The sequence below is a fragment of the Vulpes vulpes genome, chromosome 2 (assembly GCF_048418805.1).
Source record: "Vulpes vulpes isolate BD-2025 chromosome 2, VulVul3, whole genome shotgun sequence".
Lineage (NCBI taxonomy): Eukaryota > Metazoa > Chordata > Mammalia > Carnivora > Canidae > Vulpes > Vulpes vulpes.
This window is the reverse complement of record NC_132781.1, coordinates 66,162,974-66,184,237: the sequence shown is the minus strand read 5'-3', so window position 1 is coordinate 66,184,237 and position 21,264 is coordinate 66,162,974. Positions and strand designations below refer to the sequence as shown.

Genomic DNA, 21,264 nt, shown 5'->3' with positions numbered 1-21,264 from the left:
AGCATCCATACTCTTAATCACTATGGTACACTGCATGTAAATTAAGAAAGTCAAATCATTCTAATAAGGTTTACTGGAGGAATAAAACAAACAAAAAATCAGTTCCCTAATCTAACTCTTCCCTACCCAGATTCCTATACATCAAAGGCAATCATTCTCAATTCTTTTAGTTGTTTCTTTGAATATTTACCCCTTTTTTCTCAATAATGTTTATACTTTTATTTCTTGGCTTTTCAGTTTTATATATACCCTATTAATTTCCTCCTAACATGAATAATCTTTCTGCAATACAAATTTGGTCAAGTCATTCTCCTGCTTTAAAAACTCCAATGATTTCCTATTTCCCTCATGATAAAGTCTAGATTCTAATATAAGTCACAAGGCTGTTCATAATCTAGTCTCTGCTTGGCTCTCTCTAGTCTCATCTTTTGTCACTCCTCTATCAAACTCCATATTCTAGGTATACTTAAGGTTTTCACTTCTCCAAATGTGGTATGTTGTCTTTGGCCATTAGACATTTTTCTGGAGTATTTCTCTTCCTCAATATTATCTGCCTGAAAAACTTCTACTCATCCTCCAGTTTTGGCTTATACATTATTTTCCCCCATGATGTGTCTCCCAACATCCCTAGACTTCCTCAAGATAGTGCTGGATCATCTTTTATGTGCATCCATAATATCCTACAATGTATTACAACATTTATCACAATATATTTTCACTATTTCTCTATTTTTCCTAGGAGATTATAGATTCCTTAAGGCAACCTTTGCTTTATTTACTATTGTATTCTCAGCGATTGACAGGTCCTGGCATGTTACAGACACACAAAAACAACTTGCCAAATTAAGGAAATGAACTGGCATATAAGAACAAAAACAACACGTTTATGCTCACTTAGAAGAAGAGGACTTAAATACTTTTTTCTATGTTCAGAGTCACAGGAATTATGTTAAAAAAATGTTTTCATCTCAGACTTGTTCTCATGAATTATTTTGAAGATTATTTATGTAAATAAGGAATAGCTATGACACAAATTTGGTTATAAATGACAAAGAACTTACAGACAAAAGGATAAAACAAAAGACATATGAACCAAAGTTTTCCAAAGAATTAGAAAGTCTCAGACAGATTCTCAGCAGTTTCCTAACTACCTTTTCAATGTTTGGCCACCAAGGGTAAGGGTACTAATTAAGTACCTACATTGTGCCAGACAAAATCAGGAACTCTGAATTGGATGCTAAAAATCTTACGACGTTCATATTGTTAGTAAGTAGTAGAGATGGAATTTAAAGAGCCTAGAGTATAACCTCAAGTCCAGCATTGTTACATTACAGCTTACTCTACTGAGTGGATATTCAAAATATCAGTGAAAGTATCCAGTAGAAATAAATTACCCAGGCTATCTATTTTTAGAGAGCCCTATTCATTAAAGATTCTCCCTTCATGAAGGTATGATATCTCCTCACAGTTTTCACCTACTAGTCCTAATTTTACTTCCTTGGGGCCATAGGGAACTTGTCTAATTCCTCTTGGATGTGTCAGCTCTCCAAACATTTGAAGATGGTATTCAGGTTCCAGAGTCTTCTTTCTCCAGGTTAAACATAGCCAGTTCTTTAAATTATTCCAAGCATGACATCATTTTGAATCCCCCTCAACACTCCAATCACCTTCTTCTGGATGCATTTCAATTATCTTCATCATGCATTCATAAATTTATTGAAATCTCTCTCTCAAACCAGACACTGGCACTGTGTGGGGATCATAATAACAAACTCATATGGGTACTATGAGGATTAAATTAAGTAAGACTTAATATATTAAGTCTGCAAAATATATTAAATACTTAGCAGAATGCCTGGGACATGTTACTGAGAGAAAACGATAAATAATCAAATAATTCTTTATTAAGGACAATACACAGAAGTATCAGAAACTAACGGAATCTGATATAAGAAGAGGGAGTAATTATCTCTATCAGCGGAGGTCATGGAAAGCTTCACAAATGAGCTTCATCCAAGTTGGATTTTGAAGACTTAATAGGAGTTAAAAAATAATCAAAAAAGGAAAAGTATTCTGTAACAGGAAAAAAAGGAAAATAAAAGCATGAAAAAGAATGGCATATAAGAGATACATAATAAATACATTAATAGGGGATCCCTGGGTGGCTCAGCAGTTTAGCACCTGCCTTCGGCTCAGGGCGTGATCCTGGAGTTCCGGGATCGAGTCCCAAATCGGGCTCTCTGCATGGAGCCTGCTTCTCCCTCTGCCTGTGTCTCTGCCTCTCTCTCTCTCTCTCTCTGTGTGTCTCTCATGAATAAATAAATAAAATCTTAAAAAAAAAAAAACTTCTAAAGATTTAATAACTCTTCTTTAAAAACAAAAAATAAATACATTAATATTTTCACTTCTGGCCACGAAAAGTTATAGGATCAGATTTATCTTCCACCTGCCTTAAACAAGTGAAAACTGGACAATATAAATAAACAACAGATTTCAGACACTTGAGAACAGGCATCTGAGGACAGCAATTTCAGAGAAGAAAAACAAATGAGGTGAACTTTATGAATGTCCTAGCTATTGCCTGAAGAGTCTCCAGGCTGCAAATCAGGAAGGGGAACTCAAACAGAACCTGGTGGTCTCCATGAATTGAAAAGACAGGGCTGTGAATTCACGAAGGCTAAAATATGAAAGCAGATGCACAGAGAGAACACCAGAGATTTGTAAAGGGTTTTCTTTCTTGAGTATATAAGCTGGATAAGATCAGCAAATGCATATGAAGAAGCAACCTTGAGGGCAGCCCAGGTAGCTCAGCGGTTTAGCACCACCGTCAGCCCAGGGTATGATCCTGGAGACCCAGGATCGAGTCCCATGTCAGGCTCCCTGCATGGAGCCTCCTTCTCCCTCTGCCTGTGTCTCTGCCTGCCTCTCTCTCTCTCTCTCTCTCTCTCTCTGTCTCTCTCATGAATAAATAAATAAAATCTTAAAAAAAAAAAAAAAAAAAAAAAAGAAGCAACCTCGAGCTGGGGAAAGAACCACCTGAGAGGGGATGGTGAAACAATGATGGTTGTTGAAACAGGGCCAGAAGTAGTTTGTGCTCCTCGTCAGCCAAGCGGAAAATTTGGACAGAATGAATACTCAGAAGGATATTATAACAATAGTGGGGGAAAATTAGCCTCAGATTTAAGTCTCCTCTAATCTCACCTGCAAAGCTTAAAACCAAGCTTTGAAAAAATAAAATTGTTTTCAAGTAATTTAACTATCTCTTAACAAAGCTCAATAATATTTAAAGGAATTCAAAATAATGTAGCACCCAAAAAAGGTAAAATTCACAATGTCTGGCATACATTAAAAAATAACCAGCTACGCAAAGTAGAGAAATACAATTCATAATGAACAGAAAAACTGACAACAGAACAGACTTAGGAATGACATAGATGATAGACTTTATAGAAAAATATATTGAAATAATTATAAAAATAATTATAAATATAATCCATATATGCTCAAGGAGAAAGAAGAAAGCATGAGCAGCAAACTTCTAGAGATGAAAATCCTATTATCTATGATGAAGAAATATATTGGATGGAATTAACAACAGATTCAACTCTGCAGAAGTGAGCTTGAAGATACAGCAGAAATTTTACATGAAACACAGACTGAATAAAAATTCAAAAAACCCAGAGGACAAATGAGTTGTGGAACAACTTCACTAGGCCTAATATATGTGAAATTAGAGTTCCTGGAAAAGATCGGAGAGGAAGAGAGATAAAAATATATTTAAAGATCTAAGAGCTAAAATTTTTCCAGGAATACAATCAATCAACTCACAGAACAATGTGAACAAATCCAAGAATAAAAAATATGAGGGAAACTACACCAAGGTATATCATACTTGTTACACCAGGATGAAGAGAAACTATTAAAAGTAATCAGGGAAAATAGGACACATTATTTACAGAGGAAAGATAAGAATGACAGTTAACTTTCTCTCAAGAAGCACTACAGATCAAAAACAGCGGCCCAACATTTTAAAAGCACTCAAAGGAAAAAACTGTCAATCTGGAATTCTATACTCAATTTTATAAAAGTAAGTAAAGACTTTTCTAGACAATCAAAAGCTGAAAGAATTCATTGCTGACAGACCTTTACAATAAATAATGTACACTAAATCCTCAGGCAGATGGGAAATGATACCAGTTGGAAATCTTAACTTACACAAGGAACAGAGAATACCAGGAATGACAAATATATGAATAAATACAAAAACACTGTTCTACTATTTATAAATTCTCTTTTAAAGACAGTTGACTGTTTAAGCCCAAAACGATAATGCACTGTAAATGTCTAACACATGTAAAAGTAAAATGTAAGAAAACAATAGGTCAAATCCTGGGATAAGAGAAATGGAAGTATACTCTTTTAACATCCCATACCACACAGGAAGTGATAGAGTATTATTTGACCATACACTATAATATATTAAAGATATATGGTACATACCATAATCATTAAACAAGGCAAAAGTATAGTATTATGCCAACAAAGAGATGAAATATAATAATAAATGTTCAACTATTCAAAAAAATAGGAAAAATTGGAAAATCAGTAAGAGATCAATGAGAAAGCAAAATGATATCAGTGTTTCACATTAAATGTAAATGGTCTAAAGACCCCAATGTCTTAAAAGACAATCGTGTCTTAAAAGACAAGATTGGTAGACTGAATAAAAAGAAAAATCCTACTATATTCTATTTATAAAGAGCCAAATTTAAATACACAAATAAGAGTAAATGAGTATAAAAAGAAGATCATGCTACCAATAATCAGGAGAAAACTGGAATGGCTCTATTAATATTAGACAAATAGATTTCTGAACAAAGAAAACTACCAGGATAAAGACAGCCATTTCAAAATGATAAAAGAGTCAATACATTAAGAGGATATAAGTTATAAAAGTTTACGCATAATAACAGATGTTCAAACTACACAAAGCAAAAACTGATAGAACTGAAATGAGAAATGTTCAAACAAAAATGACAGACAACACTACTTTCTCAATAACTGGTAATAAAGACTAGACAGAAAATCAGTTATGATATAGAATACTTGAAAAACTATCAATCTGACTTAATTGACATTGACAGGACAATCTAACAAACAACAGAATACACATTCTCTTCAAATGCACATAGAACAATAAGATAGATCATATTCTGTAGCAAAACACTAAAAAAATACGAAATTATACAAAGCTTATCCACTGATACCAATGGAATTGAAATAGAGATTAACCATAGAGGGGCACCTGGGTGGCTCAGTGGTTGAGTGTCTGCCTTTGGCATAGGTCATGGTCCCGGTATCCTGGGATTGAGTCCTGCATCAGGCTCCATGTGGGGAGCCTGCTTCTCCCTCTCCCTATGTCTCTGCCTCCCTCTGTGCGTCTCTTATGAATGAATGAATGAATAAATGAATAAATCTTTAAAAAAGCGACTGAGATTAATAGATCTCTGAAAAATGTCTCAATATTTAGAATCCAGATAATACACTTCTAAAAATAAATTTAAAAAGTTAGTTTTCTGAACTGAGTGCAAATGAAGACATATCCATTAGATACATATACAGTGCTTAGAGGGATATTTTTAGCATGAAATGGACATATTACTAAAGAATAAAGGTCTCAAAAATTGATGATCTCAACTTGCATTTCTATATACCAACAATGAAGCAACTAAAAGAGAAATTAAGAAAAACAATCCCATTGTCTTCTGCACCAAGAATAATAAAAACCTAGGAATAAACTTACCCAAAAGGGCAAGACACCTGTACTCTGACAAGTATAAAACACTAAAGAAACTGAAATTAAGCAAAGACATTCCATGCTCATGGATTGAAAGAATAAATATTATTAAAATGTCTACACTACCAAAGCAATCTACAGATTTAATTAGCTATCAAAATACCAACCACATTTTTCACAGAACTACAATAAACAATCCTAAAATGTATATGGAACCACCAAAGACTCCAACAGTCAAAGTAATCCTGAAAAACAAAAAACAAAACTGGAGGTATCACAATTCCAGGTTCAAGTAATGTTACAAAAGCTGCAGTAATCAAATTTGTATGGTACTGGCACAAAAATAATAACACAGACCAATGGAACAGAATAGAAAACCCAGAAATGAATTCACCATAATATGGTTAGTAAATCCTCAACAAAGGAGAAAAGAATATACAATGGGAAAAAGTCTGTTCAACAAATGGTGTTGGGAAACCTGGAAAGCAACATGCAAAATAATGAAACTGGACCACTTTCTTAAGACTATACACAAAAATAAATTCAAAATGGAAAAAAAAGACCAAAATGTGAGACCTGAAACCATTAAATCCTAGAAAAGGGCACAGGCAGTAATGTCTCTGACATGGGCCATAGGAACATATGTCTTCTGAGGCAAGGGATATAAAAGCAAATATAAACTATTGGAACTACAACAAAATAAGAAGCTTCTGCACAGTGAAGGAAATAATCAATAATACTAAAAATCTACTGAGTGGGACAAGATATTTGCAAATAACATATCTGATAAAGGGCTAGTATCCAAAATATATATGTAACTTATACAACAGTCAAAAAATCTCAAGTAATTCAATTTAAAAATGGACAGAGGACAAGAACAGACTTTTTTTTTCTAAAGACAACAAACAGATGGCTAACAGACATATGAAAAGATGCTTAACGTTAAGCATCATAAGGGAAATGCAAATCAAAACTACAACGAGATATTAACTTACATCTGTCAGAATAGCTAAAAATCAAAAACACAAGAAACAAGTGTTGGTGAGGATGTGGAGAAAAAGAAACCCTCATGCACTGTTTGTGGGAATGCAAGCTGGTGCAACCACCATGGAAAACAGTATGGAGGTTCCTCAGAAAGTTAAAAATAGAACTATCTTTCAATACTAATTGCACTACTGGGTATTTACACATAAAATACAAGAACACTAACTCAAAGGGATACATACACCTCTGTTTCTTGCACTATTATTTAGAATAGCCAAATCATGGAAGCAGCCCAACTGTCCATCAATAGATGAATGGATAATGAATATGTGGTACTCATAAAAAAATGGGGTATCATTTAGCCATGAAAAAGAAAGAAATCATACCATTTCCTACAACATGGATGGAACTAGAGAGTGGAAAGATAAGCAGAATGACAGAGAAAGGCAAATACCATATGATTTCACTCAAGCAGAATTTAAGAAACAAAGGAGTAAAGGAAAAATAGAGACAAAGAAATAGACTATAGAGAACAAATGGATGGTTACCAGAAAGGGAGGGGGAAGGGAATGGGTCAAATTACGTGACAGAGATTAAAGAGTACACTTACCCTGATGAGCAGAGTAATGTATGAAAAGTGCCGAATCATTTTACTTACATCTGAAACTAGTCTAACACTCACTGTATGTAAATTATACTGGAATAAAAAAAATTAGAAAAAGAAAAGCAAATTAATATCAAAGTAAGCAGAAGAAAAATCCCCAAAAGACAGAAATCACTGATACAAAACAGGAAAATAACACAGAAAAATCAACTGAATGAAAAGCTGGTTCTTTGGGATTCAAATAAAATCAATAAACCTCTAGCCAGAATGATCAGGAAAAAAGGCAGAAAAATTACCAGTAATAAAAATAAGTGAAGGACATCATTTCAGGTTCTACAGATGTTAAAAAGGATATTCAGGGAAAATTACAAACAATTTTACGCCACTAAATTCAACCACTAAGATATAAATATATTTTATGAAAGAGACAAACTATCAAAGCTCTCTCAAATGCACCTGACCCTTAAACAATGTTGGAGCTAGGGGCACCAACCCTCCACACAGTCAAAAACCTGCGTCTAACTTTTGACTCACAAGTACTTAACTAGTGATAGCCTACTGTTGACTGGAAGCTTTACCAATAACAAAAACAGTCAATTAAGATATTTTGTATGTTCTACATATTATAATCTGTATTCTTACAATGAAGTAAGCTACAGAAAATATTATTAAAAAATCATAAGGAAAATACATTTACAGTGCTATACTGTATTATACTGTAAATTATTATCCTGTTTACAAGATGAATCATCAGTACCTGCATCAATGTTGTCTTACTGTACAAAACACTGTAGATGTTATATGTATTATTAACACTAGATGAAAAATAAAAAGATACTGAGAAACAGAATCTGTACTTATAGGCTTAACAATTCATGTATTAAAAACAAAGTAGCAGCAACAAGATTGCTTTTGGTAGCCTAGCGTAACTGATTCAATTGCTTCAGGGTAGCCTAGCTTATATACTAATAAGTAAATCTTTACAAAAAATTTGGAAAGATTTTTAATTTATTTATTTATTATTATTTTTTAAAGATTTTATTTTATTTATTCATGAGAGACACAGAGAGAGAGAGAGAAAGAGAGAGAGAGAGAGAGACAGAGACACAGGCAGAGGGAGAAGCAGGCTCCATGCAGGGAACCTGATGTGGGACCGGATCCTGGGTCTCCAGGATCACGCCCTGGGCTGAAGATGGCGCTAAACCGCTGAGCCACCCAGGCTGCCCTTAACTTATTTTTGTGAGAAAGAGAGAGAGAGAGAGAAAGAACGCGTGCACATGTTTGGGAGGTGAGGCAGAGGGAGAACCAGGGTCCCTGCAGAGCAGGGAGCCCAATGCAGGACTCAATCCCAGAGCCCTGGGATCATGATCTGAGCTGAAGGCAGGTGCTTAACTGGCTGAGCTACCCAGGCACCCTCTTTACAAAATTTTCATGGCATGTATTATTATAGTCATACACCTATATGGTATTAGAAACATTGTTACATTTTCTAAAAACCCCACTTACTTGTAATGAGAAGCTGATAAGCAGTCTCTCCAATGATGGGGGGGGCATACTGTACAGTAAGGCAATTTTCTTTTTTTAAAGATTTATTTATTATGATAGACAGAGAGAGAGAGACACACACACAGAGAGAGAGGCAGCGACAAAGGCAGAGGAATAAGCAGGCTCCGTGCCAGGAGCCCGACATGGGACTTGATCCCAGGACTCCAGGATCACACCCTGGGCCAAAGGCAGGTGCTAAACCGCTGAACCACCCAGGGATCCCCCAGTAAGGCAATTTTTTGAAAGCAAAGATATGAAATGGTAAGATAACACATTAATTTTGTATTACATATTCACCTTATGCCTATGCAAGGATAGGCTATCCACTTCTATGAGGGTTGTACATGATGTTCTACACAATGAATACTTTGATGATGATGACACCAAAAGGTCTCATACAGTTCTTGCTGTATAGCTATTAGTTTCTCAAATGAAGATACACACACACAACAAATCAGTTTATTAACTGTGCAGCATGGTGATCATTTACTATTTATTAAGTGGAAGCAGATCATAAGGGTCTTCATTTTCCTGTCTTCATATTGGAGGAGTAGTAGAAGGGGTGGTCTTGCTGCCTCAAGTAGCAGAGGTAGAAGAGGTAGAGGAAGGGGAAGGGTAGGCAAGAAATACAAACACGCTCAGAGTAACTTTATGGAAATACATCATGATTTGTCTGTTTTTTGCTTTTTCATTTCTCTAAAGATGTTTTTATATGGTACCAGTCCTTCTTCCATAATTTGTTTTAGTTTCAGTGCCCATATCATAGAAGGGTCCATGTCATAAAACTCAAAAGCAGTCTTCAATAATGAGAACCTTTCTGCCAGACTGTCAAACGTCAATTTGTTTTCTGGCAGTGCTTCTCATACATCTTCTTACACATCATCTGGCACTGTTTTGGAAGTGCTTATTTCCATCAAGTCATTTTCTGTTAATTCCTCTGCTGGGGTGTCTATTAGTTCCTGAATTTCTCCAAACTCCATATCTTGAAACCCATCACCTGCCCTTCCTTTATTTTTACCGTATCCTAATTTCCTTGATTTGCTCTGTCATAAATCCTGTGAAGTCACATATAACGTCTCCACATAGTTTTCTCCAGTAGGAATTTACTGTTCTGGGCCTGAACGCTTTCATGGCATTTTCTATACTAAGATAGTATCTTCAACATTGTAATCCTTCCCATAATGTTCTCTCTATTGGAGTTCTATTCCATAGCGTTAATAATCATTTTAATAGGGTGCCATGTGTAATAAGCCTTAAAGATCCTTATGACCCCCTGATCTAAAGGCTGATTGAGAGATGCTATATTTTGGGGCAAGAAGACCACTATGATGCCTTTTGTACTGAACTCAGAGTTCTGGGGGGCCAATAGCATGCTGCTCCAATATCAAAAGAATATTAAAAGACAGCCCCTTACTAGCAAGGTACTTCTTAATTTCAGAGACAAAACATCGACAGAACCAATTCAGAATAAAGAGTTTTACTGTCCAGGCCTTTTTGTAGTACAACCAAAAGACTAGTGGCTGGTGTTTACTTTTTCCCTTTAAGGCTCAGGGGCAGGGGTGGGGAGGTAGAGGTGGCAATACTTATTAGCAGCTTTATAGACAAGGGCAGTCCTGATCATAAACCCAAATGCATTTACATAAAATAGCTAAGTTAGCCTATCCCTTCCTGTCTTAAATCGTGGTACTTGTTTCTCTTCCTTACTTATAAATCTTTTTTTTTTTTTAATTTTTATTTATTTATGATAGTCACACACAGACAGAGCGAGAGGCAGAGACACAGGCAGAGAGAGAAGCAGGCTCCATGCACCGGGAGCCCAACGTGGGATTCGATCCCGGGTCTCCAGGATCACGCCCTGGGCCAAAGGCAGGCGCCAAACCGCTGCGCCACCCAGGGATCCCCTTATAAATCTTTATGCCATTTTTCCCCCCAGGATAGGCCACTTTCATCTGCATTAAAAACCTGTTCAGGTATATTCTTTCTCCATAATGATTTTTTTTTAAAATATTTTATTTATTTATTCATGAGAGACACAGAGAGAGGGGCAGAGACAGAGGGAGAAGCAGGCTGCCTGCAGGGAGCCTGATGTGGGATCTGATCCCAAGACTCCAGGGAGTCTGCTCTCTTTTGACCTGAGCCAAAAGCAGACACTCAACCAGAGCCACCCAGGCATCCCCTCCATAATGATTTTCGTAAAAGGCATCTGGAACTTAACTGCTGCCTTTTGTTCAGCAAGTGCTTCTCCTCTTATCTTGACATTTTTAAAGCCAAGTCTCTTTCTAAATCATTAAACCATCCTTTGCTGGCATTAAATTCTCCAGCTTTACCTTCATCTTCTGTTTGTTTTAAGTTGTCTTATATGGAGTTTGCTTTTTCTCAAATCATATTAGAGTATATAAGCATGTTTTAGAGCAACTCGCATACCCACATAAAAAGCTGCATTTTCAATACAAGATAAAAAAAACGTATTTTACAAGAAGTGCAAGGTTTTTGTGTCTGCTGGTGGAGCTGCAGCTTCAGATTCCCACATTCTCTTCCCAAGTTCCATTTCCTTCCCTTCCTTTTCCTTTTCCATTATGCTGAATTTATTCGTCTTGAAATGGCAGGTAACCATAGATGCAGACTTCAATCTATGGTACACTAGGTAATTTAACCTTTTCTTGTAATGTCATGACTTTTCTCTACTTTTAGGGAGTGCTTCTAGAGTTGCTGGTGACACTCTCTATGAGACCCATAGTGTTATTCAAGGTTTTCGGTATTCCACTAAACACATTGAAAAATAGGTGAGAACTGTGAAATCATTTTACTAGGATACAAAATTTACTGGAGAGGCCACTCACACTAAGATGATTAGCATCCCCTGGTATTTTAAGGGGATACTCGCCAACACTTGAGTTCACCACAATAGCAACAGGAAGTGGCTTCAAATTTAATACACTAGTACAAGTAGGCACTACAGTTAATTTTATATAGCTGTGATTTTTAAAGTTTTTCTTTTAATTCCCATTAGTTAACATACAGTGTTAGTTTTGCCATTATGATTTAATACTGCATTTTATGTTTGTTTACATTTCTCTTGACTACAAATGGTACCATGTATACTCCGTTTGTGTGCATAAGTTTTCATAAACTATTTTTAATAATACATGTGTATATTTTGTGGTAGTAATGGATAAAATAGACTAGTCTCTACATAGATTTTATACATTTACATGCCTTTTGTTAATTTTTAGGTATTTCTAGGCTGTGTGGTTTGTGTTTTTTCAAATTATTGCAAATTTTCAAAAAATTTCCAGTATATTTATTGAAAAACACCCACATATAGGTGGACCTGAGCAATTTAAGCCTATGCTAAGGGTCAACTGTATATTACCTGAATGTTATGTCTATTAGATGTTAAATTTGTAGTTAAAAACTTTCCCACAAAGACTAGATAACTCTATTGTTATTTCTACCAAAAATCTAAGGAGGAAATAATACCAACTCTACACACACTTTTTAGAAATTTCAAGAAATATTTTGCAGCTCATCCTATAAAATCAGCATTACCCTGATAAGACAAAATCACTGAATTAAAAAATACTCCACAACAATCCATCACATACACAGATGCAAAAATTCTTTTTTTCACATTTTTAAATTTAAATTCAATTAATTAACATATAGAGTATTATTAGTTTCAGAGGTAGAATTCAGTGATTCTTCAGTCTTATGTAATCAGATGCAAAATTCTTAACAGAATTTTATATATATATATATATGTATATGTATATATGTATATATATATGTATATAAAACTGAACTCTGAGTTCAGTATGAAAGGCATCATAGTGGTCTACTTGCCCCCAAATACAGCATCTCTCAAGCATATATATATATATATATATATATATATATATATATATATATAATCATCTCTCTCTCTCTCTCTACACACACACACACACACACACACACACACACACACACCATGACCAAATGAGTTTTATCCTAGAATCAGAATGCAAGGGTCATATAATAATCTAAAAGCCATCCTTGTAATTTACTATATTAAAAGACTAAAATGAAAATGCATACAATCACTTCAATGAATGCAGAAGTGTTTGACAAACTCAATATCTATTTCTGACTTAAAAAAGAAACACCAAAAAAACAAAACCTTAAGCAAACTAGTAATAGAAGGAAATTTCCTCAACCTATGAAAGGGCATCTATGAAAAACCTACAGCTAGCAACACAGCTGAATGAATGTTCATAGAAGAATATACGTTTTTCCAACAAACATCAAGAACAAAGTGAGGTTGTCCACCTTTACCACTTCCATTTAACATTGTATTGGATCTTCCAATCAGTGCGATTAGGTGAGACATAGAAATGGAAGGCATATATCTACACTGAAAAGGAAGAAGTAAAACTTCTTTATTTTCAAACCACATATGTCTGTGTAGAAAATCCTATGGAGTCTAAAAAAAAACTTACTAAAACAAGTAAGTGAAGCAAGATTGCTGGATAAGAATAATTATTTAAAAATCAACTGAGCTTGAATTTAAAAGTAATGAATAATTGGTAACTGAAACTTAAAGACTACCATTTATAATAGTATAAAAATAAAAATTACTTAGGGAAAAATTTGATAAAAGTTGTGGAAAAATCACACACCGATAATTATATAACACTATTAGGAGTGACTAAAGAAAGAAATGAATTGACAGACATATCACGTTTATTAATGGATCTTAAAATTCAATATTTTTAAAATGTCAATATTCCCAAAATTGAACTACAGATTCAACACAAACTCAAACAAAATTCCAGTAGGATTTTTTTAAATTGACAAGCTGATTCTAAAATGTATGTGGAAATTCAAAGGACATATAAGATCCAAACCAACTCTTCAAAAAAATCAAAGTTGGAGGAATCAGACTCCTAGACTCCAAGATGTATGATAGAGCTATAGTAAGTAAGGCAGTGTGACATTGTTGTAAAGTGAAACAAAGATTATTAAAAGAGAAGATTCCAGAAATAAATCAACAGATACTCTACTGAATTCTGCCAAAGATAGATACCCAGGAAATTTTTTTTTTTTTAAGATTTTATTTTATTCATGTGTGACTCAGAGAGAGAGAGAGGTGGAGACATAGGCAGAGGGAGAAGTGGAGAAGTGGGCTCCTAATAGGGAGCCTGATGTGGGACTTGATCTCAGGATTCCAGGATCAGTGCCCTGAGTTGAAGGCAGACGCTCAAACGCTGAGCCACCAAGGTGTCCCAATACCCAGTGAATTCAATGAGGATAGATAATCTTCAACTGGGGTGCTGAAACATTAGTGCTATAAGGAAACTGATGAGTCACTGAATTCTACCTTGGAAACTAAAAATACATTATATGTAAATTAAATTGAATTTAAATTAAAAAAAATTTTAATGGTTAAAAAAATTGTAATATGTCCATATGTTAAAAGGAACAAATTACTGGTAAAACAATATAGATGAATTTCAAAATCATTATGCTGAAAGAAGCCAGCACCCTCAAATATGTACATACTGTACCATTCCATTAATATAAAATTCCAGAAAATGCAAAGTATTCTACAGTGACAAAAAACTCATCAGTTGTTGCCTGAAATGGCAGGTGGAGAGAGAAAGGCGGAGGTATTATAAAGGGGCACAAAGAAAATGTGTAGGTGTGATGGATATAGCCAGTATCTACACTTTGGTGTATTATGGTGGTGATTTCATTAACATATATGTATGTCAAAACATGTCAAGTTGTATACTTTAAATATGTACAGTTTATTATACATCAGTTCTACTTCAATAAAACTGAAAAAAAAATTTATTTATGTTGGAAGACACTCCTTCATGGGTCATTCACGCTCCTACATGTCTCTCTAGATATGCCTAGCAAGCACGGTCCTGACTGTTCTTTACTTGAGGGTCTTGTTTGCAGCATATAAAATTGAGGGATGAGGTGATTCTCTAAGACAAACAGCAGGCTTGCTTACTGTTTGACATAAAATGGTGGGTCCCCCAAATGCAGTGTATCTCACCTGTGATGTAAACCCTTTATCTGCAAAGAATCCACTTAGGCCCATGGCATTATCCCTATGGGACATGGCAATAAGGGGAACTGAAACCACATGATGGGCATGCTAACTGCTGTATCCTAAGTAATGAAATCTTTTGTAATGGATGGCCATTATAAAAAACAAAATGCCAGAAAATAACAACTGTCAGCAAGAATGTGGAGAAATTGCACATCACCCATGTAATGTGCACTGTTGGTAAAAAGGTAAAGTGGTCTAGCTCCTATGGAAAACAGTATGGAGGTTCCTCAAAAAATTAAAAATAGAACTACTTTATGATCCAGTAATACCTGATCATATATAAACTACTATATTCTGTATTTTTCACTCAAGCAAACTGCAGCCTACTTACACAATTTGCAAATGGAAAACTTAATCTCTAGTTTACTGAAAATTATGTTCATTAATCAGCCATTATAAGGTTGGAGGGATATAAAAAAGTTTTACAAAGATCGTAAGTAAACAATGAATAAAACTAGCTAATGCTATTCCAAGAAACTGCCATTTATTACCCCAAAAATATGATCAAAAGGATGTTAAGATCATAATTATAGATTAAGAATCCAAACTTAAGGTGATTTCTAAGGTATATTTATAATCAGGAAACCTTACGGCAAAAAAATTTTCATAAAACAAAACTAAGTTTATTTATAGTCTTTTATCTCTTTTTCCAAGTGTACAGTACAAAACAAACTGAAATCCACCGACTAGGTGGTATATATTAGCTCCTCACAAAACGCTCAAAATTGACTCTGAATCCCACATAAAAAATATAAAAAAGATTTCAAAATAAATAGCCCATTGTTCCAAACTCTATATACATAAAATATTTTTCATAATTATATAGAGAAGAAATCTAAAAATTTTATTTACTTTTTTTTTTTTAAAGATTTTTATTTATTCATGAGATACACAGAGAGAGGCAGAGACATAGGCAGAGGGAGAAGCAGGCTCCCCACAGGGAGCCTGACACGGGACTCAATCCCAGGACCCCAGGACCATGACCTAAGCTAAAGGCAGAGACACTCAACTGCTGAGCCACCCAAGCATTCCAAAACTTTTTTTTTTATTTTTTAATTTTATTTATTTTTTTTATTTTTTATGATAGGCGCACAGTGAGAGCGAGAGAGAGGCAGAGACACAGGCAGAGGGAGAAGCAGGCTCCATGCACTGGGAGCCCGACGTGGGATTCGATCCCGGGTCTCCAGGATCGCGCCCTGGGCCAAAGGCAGGCGCCAAACCGCTGCGCCACCCAGGGATCCCCGCATTCCAAAACTTTAAAATTGAGATTATAGTATTATCCATACAAACAACTTGAAGTATTAAAAGAATACCTTAGAAGTGATAGCAATATATGGGTACCTGGCTGGTTCAGTTGGAAGAACATGTATGTGACTCTTGATCTTGGGGTCCTGAGTTCAAGCCCCACATTGGGTGTAGAGATTACTTAAATAAATCAGTAACTTAAAAAAAAAGTGCTAGCAATGTATGTATTTTTAATTATCTTTAATTCTAATTAAAGCATTTTGATATCACTATATAGTACAAGCATGTAACGTTAACAAGATTACACTGAAGTGAATATATTTTCTAGATGTTACTGTATAATTGAAGCAAAATGGACCATTTTTCATGAGATTCCTGCACTATCTAGAACATAAATATGTACTCCTGCTCAAAAACGAGAGGAATATTTTACAGTGGGTAACAAAATCATTCTTAGTCATATCACATAAACCTAAAGCAACTAAGATTTAAATATTATTCAAGCTTTCAAACTATAGAAAAAAAAAATCAGAGAAAACTAATTTTAACCCCAGAGGAACTCTTAGGATATATTTACAAAACTCTGCATAGGCCTAATGATATTTTCAAATATAGTATTCCATTACTTTGAACAATAAATGAGGAAACTCAGTTTCCATAAGGTTCTCACCTGTATAATGCATCATCAATCTCCACAGATTCTGCTGACATGATGGACAAGTTTTTATTTGTACTGAAAAAATAAAACACAACTTATAAGGGCAAGTATGGTTATTCAATATTCACATTCTATAATCTAATATTCAATTATACATGACAGTTACTAAAGAGAATTTCACAAACCAGATATATATCTTATTTTCCACCCCTTTATTTCAATTTTAAAAATAGGTCAGAATTAAATTCACTGACGACCTACTCTGTGTATACTACAAAATCACAGCCTACAGTTTTATTCTCAGGTGTTATCAGATCTTGTTTTACATACATTCTGATGGATCTGTATTTTAGCAATTTTGGAGTGCCCCATATACCTTGTTTAATATACTCTCTTCTAGATAATCTCATTCAATGGAATTTACCATACGGATGATATATCTAAACATATTTCTCCATGTTTAATCTCTCTTCTGACATTCAGACTTTCCACATCTGCTAGAACAATCTCTTTTCTGATGTTTAATTAGTTTCATGAATATAACAAGCCCAAAACAGAATTCGACTCCCCCTGCTTAATCTATACGTTTCTGGTCTTTACCAACTCAGTTTCTGGTACCATTTATTCACTTGCTCAGTTCCAGAATCTAGAGATCTTCTTAGCCCATTCCTTCATTTTTTCCATGTGTGCTAGTACAATCTCAGGCCAAACCATTATTATATGTCATCTTAACTACTTCAAAGGCCTCCAACTAGTCTCTCTAGCGCTACTATTGCCCTCCCCCTTCAGTTCATGCTCTGTATTAAAGCCTATTTTTTTAGAATGCAGTCAGACATTATTCCTCAACTTACAACTATCCTTCACTAAATTTCCTTAACTCTTCGAACTCTCCTTCAGTAAATTTCCGTAACTCTTCGAATAAAATTTAAACACCTTACTATGTTCAAAGAGCCTAGGTGTACCCCTTCAATCACAACTCCCACTACTTTCCCTCTTACTGTCTTCAGCCACACTGGCCTCCTTGCAGTTCCTCAAAAATCCAAGCATGCTATCACTTCAGTTTTTACACTTCCTATTCCCTCTGCTTGGAAATGTTCCTCTTTTACATCTCAGAATAGCTGACTCTTTTATCAATTAAAAGTCTCAATTAAAATATAGACTCACAGTATTACATAGACCACTCCTGATTACACTTTCAATGAAATGTCTCCCCTTCTCCTTAGGTCACTCCCTAACTCACTGCCCTGCTGTATTTTCTTCAAATTACTTATCATTAATTGTTTATTTAATTATTTAATTATTTAAAAAGATTTTTTATTTATGTTAGAGATAGAGAGAGAGAGAGAGAGAAACAGGCAGAGGGAGAAGCAGGCTCCATGCAGGGAGCCCAACGTGGGACTCAATCCCAGGTCTCCAGGATCACGCCCTGGGCGGAAGGCGGCGCCAAACTGCTACGCCACCGGGGCTGCCCAATTATTTATTTTTTAAAAAAGATTTTATTCATCCACTCATGAGAGACACACAGAGAGAGGCAGAGACATAGGCAGAGGGAGAAGCAGGCTCCATGCAGGCAGCCCAATGGGGGACTCAATCCCGGGACTCCGAGATCATGCCTGGAGTCACTCAACCACTGAGCCACCCAGGCATCCCTCATTAATTGTTTATTGTCTGCCTTCCCCAAGAGAATATATGATCTGTGAAGAATTCACTAATGTGTTTCAAATACCTAAAACTGTACCTGGCATTCATTATTTAAGAGCAAATACTGTGTTACATGTTGTTTTAAGTGCTTTAGATGTACTAACTCCATTAACCCTTACAACTTTATGAGATAGGCACTATTACCAACTCCACTGAACAGAGGAAAAATACTGAGGCTCACAAAAGTTAATTTAAATAACCTGCCAGGCATTCCAGAATAGGTAAATAGAAGAGCCGGAATCTGAACCTAAGCAGTCTAGCTCTCGATCACCATGCTCTACCGCCTTCTGCCTCTTATAGGAGGCATAAAGAAAGCACTCAAAAAGCATCAGCTAAATGAATTTTAAAAATTAAAAAAAGGGGGGAGGCAGGCTGGTTCAGTTGGTAGAGCATGCCACTCTATTTCAGGGTTATAAATTCGAGTCCCATGATGGATATAGATGTTAAGGAAATAATTTCTTTTTTTTTTTTTAAAAGGATACTAGCATGATAAGATATAGTAATGTATCATTTACCACAGCTCAACTTTTTCACGGCATGGCATACAAATAAAAATGAAAATAGGATGAACATTAGGAAACAGAAATGATTCCCAAGCAGAGGTGGGGCATTCTGGCCTGAGCCACAGTGGCAGCTAAGATCAGTATTATCTTGGCAAAAGTGTAACCCGTTCCAGGTTCCGGGAAGCTCTAATTATCAACTGTACAATTCTAAAAATAATGTGAAAGCATGAAATCTAGGTTTTGGAACCCAATTTTCTAAGTGTGGTATCGATACATTCGCCAAAGGATTTGTACATAGAGCAAATCAAAATGTTATCACTTATGTTACCAGACACTGATTGGTGTTATCAAATAATATCAGCTTCTGGCTAAGTGATATGTGGATAATTATTAGAAATACTTCTGATTGCGATTATGAAAGCAAACCAGGAGATAGCTGTGTTTAGGAGATCACTTCTCTGATACACACACACACAATATATGCCCTGTTTTGGCACAGTAATGCAACATGAAAATTTCCCACAGTTTTCTTATCCCTGGTGTACTTCCACGAGCTGTCCTCCTTGCATGGAGGACAATAGTCCAGCCGGCAAAGCTCTTAGGTAAACATGATAACAGCCACACTCTAGCCAGCTTTGTCACTTAACGACACCGATACCGGCTGGCACTTACTTTTGAGAAAATTCTGCCTTACTGGAACGCTTCAAAAGTCATTTTTGTGATAATAAGGTCTACATAGCAATCAAAAATCCTTTAAATAAAGGGACGTTCTGTTTGTATTACATAATATCCCCCGAGTAAAACGTGGCAGCGCTGGTTGGCCTCGGCAGGCAGTTGTCACGGTACCAAAAACATCTCTTCAGTTTGCACCAGCGGAAAAAAGCCACAGGTTTATGGACAGTCTCACATTAGCTCAAAAATCATAATCCATTACTTCGACCTCTGGAATATTGTTATCCTGGTGGCGGGCGGGAGGTAACTGACCAATTTATTAATCACGAGATAACTGAAAAGAAACCTCACGAACATCCTCCCGCCCCGCCCCCCCCAAACTCCCCGATTTTGTAGACGTGCAAGAGACGCGAGAAACCTGAACACCAAGTGGGAAATAAGAATGACTAACTCGTGGGGGTTTTTGCCCGGATTTTTTTTTTTTTTTTTTGACTGTAGTCAACAGAGGCCTCCGGGTGTCCTGCCCGCCTCTGATCCATCCTTACCAGGTTCGCTCTGGTAATAGTCTTCGAAGGAGGGTCTCGGGGCAGGATCCCGCACAGCGGCGCTCTGAGCTTTTCTTTTTACCCAAAAAAAGGAGGGAAGGTGTCGGGCTCGCGCCGAGCCGCCCGGGCCCGGGCCAGAGGTCTCCGCCGAGCCAGCCCCGTCTATCCGCGCGGTTACACCCGCGCCGCGTCCCCACACGCGTCCGGGGCTGACAGGACGGCCGACCCCGACCGGGACCGAGGGCGCCGCACAGACCGAACAGGGGCGCTTCTCCTCAGCGCCGCCGGCGGCCGCGGCGGCCCGAGCCCGGCGCCACACCCACCCCGCGCGCTCCCCGCCCCCAGGGCTGCTGCGGCCCCGCTCCGCGGCCTCGCGCGCGCTCCCTACCGCCCGGGCCCCCGAGCCGCTCTGCGCGCGCCCCGGTCCTCTCACCTGCCAGCCGTCCACGAGGAGCAGGACGCCTCTTCCCCCTGAGGTGCGGCCCCCGGCTCGGACACCTCCATCGCCCGCAAGAGACGCCGCCGCCGCGCCGCCGGCTCCGGGCAGGCAGGAAAGGGGGCGGCACCGCGAGGTCAAGGGGCGGTGGTGACATCACCGGAGGGGGCGGGGCCGGGAGCGCGCGGCGAGCCCCGGTTTCCGGTTTGGGTGTGGCGGGGGCGGGGCCAGCTAGGCCTCGGCGGCGCAGGTGCGGGGTCACCGGGGGTCGCCGCCCTTGGGACGCGCGACGCGGTGTGGGGCTCCGTGGCCGAGCACGGAGCTCCCAGGGTCCGGCGACGTGTTGGGGTTGCGAAGCAGAAGCCTTCAGCTTTACAGCAAGAAGAGGAAGCCCCTAGTTTAACAGATAAAACCCCGAACGTTAATAGGTAGCTCCAGATTCTCAGGATTTCTGGGATTCCATTTAAAGAC

At 37.2% G+C, this 21,264-nt stretch overlaps 1 protein-coding gene across 2 annotated transcripts in view; it reads right to left on the bottom strand.

Annotated features, from left to right (window-relative positions):
• UBA6 (ubiquitin like modifier activating enzyme 6) overlaps nt 1-20,989 on the bottom strand; it is an 84,779-nt gene extending 63,790 nt beyond the window's left edge. The window contains exons 1-2 of one of the 2 annotated variants that reach the window (XM_026003535.2): nt 20,791-20,989; nt 16,949-17,011 (exon numbers count right to left, since the gene is read on the bottom strand). In XM_026003535.2, the coding sequence (XP_025859320.1) occupies nt 16,949-17,011; nt 20,791-20,861 (134 nt within the window). In that variant the 5' untranslated portion in view covers nt 20,862-20,989. Of the gene's footprint in view, nt 1-16,948; nt 17,012-20,357; nt 20,699-20,790 lie in introns of those variants that run through there. The other variant, XM_026003536.2, reaches the window with a different exon arrangement.
• Between the last annotated feature and the right edge of the window lie 275 nt (nt 20,990-21,264).